This window comes from Saccostrea cucullata, unplaced genomic scaffold (genome assembly GCF_032062105.1).
Source record: "Saccostrea cucullata isolate Sc308-1 unplaced genomic scaffold, CSIRO_AGI_Scuc_v1 ctg1446, whole genome shotgun sequence".
Taxonomy (NCBI): Eukaryota; Metazoa; Mollusca; class Bivalvia; order Ostreida; family Ostreidae; genus Saccostrea; species Saccostrea cuccullata.
In genome coordinates, this window is record NW_026939888.1 from 4,354 (window position 1) to 15,716 (window position 11,363).

At 34.6% G+C, this 11,363-nt stretch overlaps 1 protein-coding gene across 1 annotated transcript; it reads right to left on the reverse strand.

Annotated features, from left to right (window-relative positions):
* Nucleotides 1-388: 388 nt before the first annotated feature.
* LOC134254222 (uncharacterized) lies at nt 389-2,281 on the reverse strand. Its single transcript, XM_062736774.1, has 5 exons — nt 2,131-2,281; nt 1,922-2,044; nt 1,687-1,845; nt 1,220-1,444; nt 389-913 (listed from the first exon to the last, which is right to left on the reverse strand). Exons 1-5 carry the CDS (start codon nt 2,279-2,281, stop codon nt 684-686), a joined length of 888 nt encoding a protein of 295 aa, XP_062592758.1. The 3' UTR covers nt 389-683.
* Nucleotides 2,282-11,363: the final 9,082 nt, after the last annotated feature.

Below are 11,363 nucleotides of genomic sequence, written 5' to 3' on the forward strand. Positions count from 1 at the left end.
ATATGAAGGACTCGTAGAGAGTCGCATTCCTTCTCTCCAGAAGTGCAAGGGGTCTATGCCTACACGGTTTGGGGATTTTAGTTCATGTAGAATAGTACTTGATGCAACAGAAATCACCCAGGATGTTCCAGGGAATGATATGAGATTACAGCTAGGCCAGCACATACAGCGGATACAAAAATTCTCACACTGTTAAAAGTGTTACAGGTGTTGCACCTAATGGTGCTTTGGTATTTATTAGTAAATTATACCCTGGCAGCACATCTGATGTTGCAATTGTAGAACATTGTAAAGTCTTAGAACAGTTATCTCCTGGTGAAATGATCTAAGCAGACAAAGGGTTCACTATTCACAAGTTGTTGCCCAAGGAGTACATCTAAATATTCCTCCCTTTCTTACATCTAAATCCCAATACACCCCCAGTGAGGTCCAACTATGTCGAAGAATTGCTAAGTCACGCATACATGTTGAAAGAGCAAATGAGCGTATTAAGAATTGTGAAATTTTAAGGCATGTTCCGCAGCAATTTAGATATATTTCTACAAAAGTCTTTCAATTATGCTGTGTTTTAGTCAATTTTCAGGATCCCCTTATGCAGGAAATTGCTCAGAATTTTGCAAGTGTAGATAACTAAGATATTAAAATTAAAATGTTTTCACCATGTTTAATGTTATATCTTATAGCTATTGTAAATACGGGAGAAATTTACAGAAATAAAAGTCCGTCAAAACAGATATGTTGATCTCCCAATTGATGTCTTTGTTAATTCTCACAATCGCACAGTCTTTTGGTGTCCAGACCATAAAATCACACAAGGATTTCCCAGTTATCTGAAGCTGTCCTTGCACTTGATCATAGTATTGGTGGTTCTCTCGTAGCTTGAAGGACTTGACTCCATTAAAATCCTGAACCTCTATATATGAAAAAATATATATGTTGAAGATTTTTAAAGAATAAGAATTTTCATAGGTGCCTCAATCATTAATATAAGACAAAACTATTTAACTAATAAATATTTACATGTACAAATATTTTGTTCCTTACTGTACAATAAAGTGAGAAGGCAAATCATCTGCCTTGAGGACTAACATTACAACAGAAGGAAAAAACTTTTTTAACAATTGCTAAATTGTACTTAAATTTATCCAAACTAATATATTGGAATTATTTAAAGTAATATCGCAGTACATGAAACATATTCAAACAAATACATATACACTATTATTATCTAGGCAGAAATCATGTATTTTTTCAATAGCTTCTGGAATTGTCATATTCTTTGCTGAAAAGGGGCATTTCACCTCCAGTATTTCTGGCTTAACGTTTGACATCTCTAATATGTAAGCGAGTCCTGGATTCTGATAGCTGAATCCGAATGCAGCAGGACGACGAATGAGTCCATCGGGGCTTGACCCAAAAACCCCATTACAGTGTAGCCAGATACCTAATATGAACAGTATTATAAAGTTACAAAATAGCATTTATATGCAACACTCTGATTTTCTTATGCATTGATGACTTGTTATAAATAGAACATAAAAACAGTATATTTATATTCATTATCTTCAACTTCAGTTTAATAACTGAATTTTAAATAAATTAGCTCAAGAAAAAATGTTTATTTATCATCAATTTTTATTTGCTTTAAAGAAATTGAAATTTTGCTTAGGAAAGAAATATACCAACCTGTTTGCTCTACAACTGCATCCCCAAAAACTCTATACTTTTCAATTGCGACTTTTTCATTGCATGTCCCCCAAATAATGGCATCCTTCTTTGACAGATCATAAACTGAGCATAATCTTTTGTATAAGGAGACAGGATATGTGTTATATAAGGAGCAAACTTTCAATATTTTTGATTTTATAATTAACTGCTTTTACAGGTATCATTTATAATTACATATACATATAAAGGCAACAAGTATACCTATTTCTCTTGATCGCTGCCAAAACACAACCAAAGTTTGAAGCTGTTAATCTATTCTTCCTAACAGATGACCACATGCAATTTTCCTTTTGACCAGTGGTAAGACAGGCAATCTAAAACATGACAAAAATCTTAAAACTTAAACAACATTCATAATGAAACAGAATACATTCTTTTCATTATGCAACTCATTTGTCATTTGTTGGATTTCTTGCTCATTTATCATTAATTTTTGCTTCATCCAAGCGATTGGATTCTCTGCAGAAATAAATTCCTGGCTAGAGATGAGGTTTTCAACTAGAGGCACTGCAAGTGTGGGCACAGGCGGCTCGGGGGATAGTATCCAATGCATTGCTGTTGATTTAAGGGGATGAAGGACCTTTAGCTGAAATAATACCTGTCATTTAATTTTTTTCATATTTTGTATATATCTTATTTAGTATGTCCGACATACTATAAAGCAGACATATCAATAGGTTTCTAGACTTATTTCTGAGATATTGAGTGACAAATACCATACCCCACAGTGTCTGAGCGGAGTTTTTATTTTCCGTTTTCTGGGTCCATTACTCGGTCGATAATTGTAATATTTCCCCATAGATAAAAAATATACCAGCGGAAATGTGTTTTTTAAAATATTTTAAAGCATGAATAGGGTTAAAAATTTGAAAAAGCAAGATTCTTTTGTAACACCACATCTGGAGACGGAAATTTACGACTTTTTTAGGACAACTTAAACCATAAAATAATTAATTTGCAAAAAATCCTATCATTCAATATTTGAAAATTTACGTCGAAGTTTAAGGTCGTCATTGTGTTGATTAACTGTAAAAATATCGATTGGTGAAGCTGAGCTCAATATTGCACGGGGCAAAGTTAAACGAGTCATGATCATGAGAAAAACGTGTCATGTTTACATTTCTCGAGTACGGGAAAACCCAACATTCCTGAAATAAGCGAAATAAGACAAACCCACAGAACTTTTCCGTCAACAACCATGTAAAAATATTTTATGCGTTCTGAAATTTACAAAATACCTTACCATGTACATATTATGGCCCGTTTTTATGATTTTATACTACCCGTTTTTACCGTGTATGATCTTACTGAACTAAGAGATCCACTATGACGTCAAAGACGCACTGGACGCGCAGAGTAGGGAAACGGCAGAGTGGATTAATATATTCCGTAATTTGATAATATTTGCAAGAAATTTTGAATGTTTTCAGATATTTTTATACTAGATGGTGAACGCAAACAAACAGTCAAAAAAATTATACAAGTACTGTGGTTTCAATTTCGTTTTGTACATATTTTATCAGAGATTATGACGTAAATCAACTGAATCACGTGACCATACATCCTTCATCCCCTTAATTAAACAAAAAAATTAAACCCTTAGTGAAAAAGACAACAAATACTCAATAAACCTGTATTGCAGTTACATCACCAATTCTTAATACTGGTATATATATGTTAAATATTTTTTCAAACTTATTTTATTCACTACTTCAAATAAATTTTGGATTTCAATATGTATACATGTGAAAAGAATGTACAAATAATTTCCTTTAAGTATATGAGAAATAGGGTGAATAATATTTAAACATTTTACTAAAGGTTGCAGTTGAGTTGAAGTTTTATGTTACGTCACTATCTTCTAGTTTGACAGATGCGTTCAAGGTAAATAGTATACGCCTCCTAACCGCCTCCTTATCCCTGATTGTTTACTTGTACAACAAACTATTTCTGTTTCAAGGTTGATAATATGAGTTAATTAATCACATGAATTGTTTACGCTGAATGCATCTGTCAAAAAAGATTGTGACGTGATGCAAAACTTCACACTGAATTGAAATTGATAGCATAAATGTAAAATTAAAAGTTTAAAACAAAGTCAACACAAAAACAAAAGAGACAAGAACAAAACTAAACATGTAAAAGACAAAAAAAGCAAAAAGAATGGAAAGACTGCACATCTTGTCAGAATTTCAGTCCAATGTCAAATAAGCCATTAAATATCTGAAGTCCAAAGTCCGGGTGTAATGAGTTAATTAGGTGTTTTGTGAATTTATATATATATATGCATGTGTGTATATGCATTCTATCCTATCACAGTATAAATTTTCAAAAAAGTAACAATAAAATAAACTCGTAAACAATGTGACACTAAAATAAAACACCAGATATATTAACCTGAAAATCTCCTTACAGTTGTCAATTTCTGATATACGAACTCCCTGTCCCTATCATTGACTGGCCTATTTGTTGCCCTAGTAATTTTTGACAAAAGTTGAAAAATGGAGCATAATACAACACTGAATGGTTTTACATATACCATGCTAGCTGCAGATCTGTAGCTTGCTGGTCTGAAAAAATTGGGATGGACGACCAGAGAGATACAGTTCCATCCATTGAAAAAAGTGTATTTTGCCCATAAAAAATGTGCTATTTCTCTATTTTTTATATTTTCCAGGGGCTGACAAATAGATTTTTAAGGCACTAGTCCAAGGGCAATTACATGGTCTAAATTGACCTGCCCTACCTGAACTTTTGCTTGCCCTACCTTAAACTAATTCTGTTTTTATAGATATTTCAAAATAGAGGAAGACAAATGCTGAGCAAGGACCTATGCCAAGTGTTAAATTAATGGCCTACAAATACATTCTATTTTTTCGATTAGTAACTTGCCCACGGGCAAGTGTTTGATAAAATTCCACTTTCCCACCCCTAATATTCACCAGCCCCGGGCGTCGGGCAATGGGATTTGTCATCCCCTGTTTTCACTTTTGGGGTACTGTCATTTTTTAATATTTTGCACCATTCATTTTGCACAATTCCCCTTATAAACTGCGCATCTTTGTCATACACAAACTTTAAAACGTGGTCAGATTGTACGGCAGTCTCCGATTTCCGCATAAGTTTCGTTGTACCAGCTGTATAATTTGACCATGGAGAACGCCATACCGCAATCGCGTATACCTTGTGTAATATGGCGTCTTCTTTGTTTAATCTGGCGATGTCTAGGGGGGCACTGTGTAGGCCTAACACCTGCATCATTAGGGACTCCTCGGCTGATTAGGTTTGCCGAATGAGTGGAAAATTTAGCCTGGTACCCTGTCTCATCATTGCCGAGGCAGTGACGCAGGGTAAACGAAGCAAAACAGGGACAGGGAACCAGGCTATGCGTAGGAATTTGTTAAAAGTTCTCTACTAAGAACAAATGTATTTTTGATAACTGCACAATAATAAATACAGTACAGTTTATATTCACATTTAATTAATCAGATTATGAGTATAAATTGTTTCAACAGCGATTACAAATAGATACACTATATTTCAGAACGTCAGTTTAATTTGGCGACTATTGGGTCAACATCCTGCCTTGAACAGGATCCCATAAGCCGGCTATTGCTCTTTGAGCAATACGCCCGGCTAAAAACTGGTAAATTTTGTAGTATTTTGTTTGTGATACGTCTATAGTTACCAAACCAACACAGTAAAATGTTAATACACAGGTTAAAACCTCCCTGGGATCCGAGTATATAGTCTAAAAAGTCTGTCGCTCAAGCAAAGGTCAATGTTTGGACCATTGAATAAAACAGCAATTATATTTCATGTTAAAAGTTATGACTTTTACATGAATATACTGAAATTTCGCACTTATATGTCTACAGTGAAATTTTTAAAAAATGTAAAATAACTATGTCGCAAAATTTGTGTAATTTACGTTATCGAATTATTATTATTTGTTTAAATAGCATAAAGGGTATCTAAATAGATAAAATATCTACTAGAATATCCAACAAAGTCCATGAAATGCAACCAGAATCAAAGAAAAGTTATATCACAGAATACTTACAAAAACACATTGGTCTTGTAAAAACAGGTGAATGGTTCGTTTTAAGGATGTAATTTACGTTATCAACGATACTTAAAAAATACGAGTTTAACTGTCTTTGCATATTAATTCATTTATTCTTCCTGACGTACCAAACACGTAAAATATCAAAACGAGTATTGATCTGTGCGAGTACACATTTTACACCAATAAAACTGATGAAAAGTAATTTACGTTATCAGTAGAAAACATACATGGTACATTTCTTGCAAATAAGATGTCGGAACAATACGGAACCATGCAGGAAACGTTATTGGTTTTCTCTCAAGTGCATCTTAACATCACAGAACTTCCGATGTAGATCACAGAAGGATAAAACGTACGCTCAACTAGGACCTCAGGTCCCCCGCAAATAGTTCGTCATTTTGCGTAGTAATAAAACATTTTAGGAACTCTTCAGGCATTAAAGGCACAAAAGTAAATTCATCGATATCAATACGGAGACCTCAGGTCACCTTTTACATTGATTGAATTTTATATGATTGACCGTTTTCTTTGTCTTACTCTAAAATAATGATATTTATAACTTTATACAGATCTACTTTCTGATACTAAGTTTTACATGTATATTTATATATTAGCAGAAACGTGAAAGTAATAAGGGGGACCAGAGGTAACCTTATATTATACATCAGAGGGAGACCAGTAGTCACCTTATATTGAACATCATTAGAGGGATCATAGGCCACCTTACATTTTAAATTCATAGGGGGCCATAGGTAACCTATATTGTACATTATTTGGGGGACCAGAGGTCACGTTATATTGAACATCAATAAGGAGACAAGAGGTCACCTTATATTGTACATGATTAGGAGGACTTAAAGTCACCTTATATTTTTACATGAGTGGTGGGGGGGAGAGAGGTTACTGTATCTTATATTGTACATCAGTAGGGGGACCAGAGGTTACCTTATATTGTACATCGGTAGGGGGAGAAGAGATCACCTTATATTGAACATGAATAAGGAGACCAGAGGTCACCTTATATTGTTAATGATTAGAGGGACTAGAGGTCACCTTAAATTGTACATCAGAAAGGGGACCAGAGGTTACCTTATAATGTAGTAGGAGGACCAGAGGACACCTTATATTGAACGTCAATAAGGAAACAAAAGGTCACTTCATATTGCACATCAGTAGGGGGATCAGAGGTCACCATATATTGTACATCAGTAGGGATAGAAGAGGTCAACTTATATTGTACATCAGAAGGGGGACCAGTGGTCAGCTTATATTGTCACCTTTCATTCTATATCGGTAGGGGGACCAGAGGACACCTTATATTGTACATCATTAGGGAACCAGAGGTTATCTTAAATTGTACATCAGTAGGAGGACCAGAGGTCAGCTTATATTGTACATAATTACCCGGTAAGGAGACCAGAGGTCAACTCATATTGAAAATCAATAAGGAGACCAGAGGTCACATCAGTACATCCAGAGACCAGAGGTCACATCAGTACATCAGTAGGGGGACAAGAGGTTATCTTATATTGTACATCAGCAGGGGGACCAGAGGTCTCCTTATATTAAAAATGAATAAGGAGAACATAGTTCACCTTATATTATACATCAGTCGGGGAACCAGAGGTTATCTTATATTGTACATCAATATCAGGACCAGAGGTCACCTTGAACATTAATAAGGAGACCAGAGGTCAACTCATATTTTAAAAGAAATAAGGAGACCAAAGGTCACCTTATATTGTCATCAGTAGGGGGAAAGAGGTCACCTTATATTGTACATCAGTAGGGGGAGCAGAGGTCACCTTGTATTTTACATCAATAAGTAGACCAGAGGTCACCTTATATTGTAAATCAGTAGGGGGACCAGAGGTCACCTTATATCGTACATGAATAGGGGGACCAGAGGTCACTTTATATTGTACATCAGTGAGGGGACCAGAGGTCACCTTATGTTTCATATCAATAAGGTGACCAGAGGTCACCTTATATTGTACATCATATGGGGACCAGAGGTCATCCTATATTGTACATCAGTGGGAGGACCAGAGGTCACCTTATATTGTTCATCAGAAAGGGGACCAGAGGTCTCCTTATATTATATATGAATAGGGGGACTAGAGGTCACCTTATATTTTACATCAGTAAGGAGACCAGAGGTCACCTTATATTGTACACCAATAAGGAGACCAGAGCTCACCTTATATTGTACATCAGTAGCTGGACCAGAGGTCACCTTACGTTGTACATTTATTAGGAGCCCAGAGGTCACCTTATATTTTACATCAGTAGGGGTCCAGAGGTCACCTTATTTTGTACATTAATAAGGAGACCAGAGGTGATCTTATATTGAACATCAATAACAAGACCAGAGATCACTTTATACGAGGACAGTTCAATAAATAATGTCCTCGATGCTGGGAAAGAAACAAAAGACGCCCTTCAGGAATGAAGTCACAATGATTAAACCTAATATTATCTTTTAATTAAAATACATTTTTTATCCAATTGCTGATTCTTTTTAGAACTCTTTTTTGGTATGACCCTTTGAATACTGGATTATGGCAGATCCTATGATTTCCTGGACTTGTTTCTTCCTTCTGAAAAGCGTTGTTTTTTCAAGTTTGGAAACTTGGAAACAACTCAAAAGGCGAAAGATCTGGCGAATATTGTAAATGTAGAAGATCATTAACTTTTTGTTTATCCCCAAGACTAATTTACTCTTCAGGGCGTGTGGGTTTGAACGCTGTCACGAAAAAATATAATGTAGTGGATTCCCGATTCTCATTAACCTTTTGATTTTTTGCAAAAAAGTTTGCTTTCTAGATTCGTCCAGAAATTGAACTGCCTCCCCGAATACGAATTTGAACAACAAGAACACTTATATTTAAGAAAATTGCACATAAATCTGTTTTTGTTCTCTTGCAATTCTTTGCTCCTCTCAGACTTGAGTACCCCCTCCTCAGAAACGCACGCATTTACACTTTCAGAGGAAATTTACTAACAAACTATCTATTACCATTGTCTTTTACGATAATTATCTACACAATCATATACATATATGGCATGTATAGCATGCATGTGTTTGTTTTCTTTTATCTCCGTAAACAAAACTGTTCGCTGATGGAAATTCGAACTCAGTTATGAAACGGTATGTGCTAATCTCGGACAAAGAGCAAACCATATTTTAAATTACAGACTCAAGTACATCTTATTGTAAATTTTGTTTTGAGAGTTTAAAGCAATAGATTCAACTTTAATTAGCGGAGTTAGATACCCTGTGTTATAATTATAAGGGTTAAAATTTATTTCCGAAAAAAGTGCATGTGCTCTCAGAATAGACCCAAGAAGATGCAATTGATAACACATAATGAAACGCTCTCTAATACTTTCAGTGTTGGTCATTCGAATCGATATAAGAAATCATTTTTTAACTTCAGCATGTTCTATGAATACTGTTACACGAAACTACAAATTTCAACAAAAGTCATTTTTGGTTGTGACGTATATGATCATAATCAGATGTGCACAGGAAAGTCGCCCAAATCATATAAATTGCGTACCCAGTTTTAATGACGTCAGCAAACCCGCGACCTACGTTAAAGATGCTTATCTTATCTTAAGGACAGATGATACAAACAATTTTTTTCTTTGAAACAGATTTAATATCAAGTCACAAGTTTAGAAATGTGGATGGTTCTTAGAATTGTTTCTCCTAAGAACTGGAATATGAAAAAGACTTGGAAAAAATTAGTAATATTTCATTGAAAAAACAAATATAGACAAATCACATTCAGTAAAGGTTTACAGGTGAAAATAATTTTCAGAATATGTTAACATTGTGCTAAAAGTATAATATAAACTTTAGAAAAAAAATACCAAGCCAGGTGAATTTTATTAAGAAAAGCTAAATTGTAAAAATCAGCCTCTGTAATATTGCTTATTTTTTGTCATTTTGATCTTCCTCTTAAAATTCACCTGGCTTTTCTCAGCATTTAAGGAGGCGCTTGCGCGCTTCATGAAATATGCCTTCGTGACTAGTCTGGGTAATTTACTCACCAATGAATCACATAAAACTAACAACATTCCTTAATTAAATTTAAATATGTTTGTGAATCACATAAAACTTAAAACATTCCTTAATTAAATTTAAGTAGGTTTGCATGTACTTTTTAAAAATTTTGATGCAGCTTCTGGAAAACTATCCACCTTTTTTATATCACTTATTCCTTTTTTTGGAGGGGGGGGGGGCTTGATTTTAATTGACGTATTGTAAATAAACAATGGCCATTTCCATTCCTTTGTCAATACAATATATCCTAGTGAATTTCAGATAAAAAATACCACAGAGTCTGACACATCTGTTTCACACTTGGATATCTTACTTGAAAAAGACGTTTATGGTAATCTAACTACCAAGCTATATGATAAACGTGATGACTTTAACTTTTCTATCGTTAACTTCCCTTACTTATGCAGCAATATACCTTCATCACTTGCATACGGAGTACATATACGGAAAAGCATATGCAGATAACGATTGGTTTTAAATATAAAAGTCCATAAGACAAAACAAAATAGGAGCAGAGCAAACAAGGACCTCCGAAACATAGGTGGAATCAGGTGCCATGGAGGAGTGAGCATCCCCTACTGACCGGTCACACTCGCCCTGTGCTCATTGTCATGTTCGTGAAATACAAAAAACAAATCCGTGGTCTATTCAGTCTATAAATAATGGACTAACTATTGATATGAAAAACATCAGTCAGCATTTGACTCAATGATAAATTGTATTTGCTGTCAAGGTCATTGTATCGACCATAGATTTAAATCGATGCACAAGAGTAGGATCTGCGTATGAACAATTTCTAAAACAAGGTAAATTATTGACAAGCAAGTTAATGAAACAAGAATATCAGCAGTCTTGTTTAAAGTCATCATTTTGTAAGTTCTATGTTTGATACAATGACCTTGTCAGCAAATACAATTTATCATTGAATCAAATGCTGACTGACTTCTTTCATACCACTTGTTTGTCTATTACTCAGTATTTAAACACTGATTTGACGCTGTTTTTTTATCGTTATTTCCCGATCATGACAAGGAGCACACGGCGGGTATGACCGGTCTGCAGGGGATGCTCACTCCTCCATGGCACCCGATCCCACTCCTAATATTTTGGAGGTCCATGTTTGCTCTGATGCTGTTTTGTATTGTTTAATGGACTTTTGAGCTTGAATACTGTTCGTTATCTCCATATCCTTCTTTTACATACTTTTAGATTTGTTGCGCATAAACAAGAGCTCTTTCATGATATTTCAATATAAATAAAATTAATAAAGATACTAAATCATATATTTTACGATCCAAGAAACATTATATTTGAGAAGTATTTATGAGTTCTGCTTCTTTTTTCCTTTATTACGTTATACTTAAGTGTGGGAGCAGCGTTATGGAAGTACAACTACTAATGTCTTCTATTTAGAATGAGAGGCACATCTTCTCTAAAATCTCAGAATTTGAACGTTCTCTTCATTACAAATTATATATTTTTAGATTTTTAGAT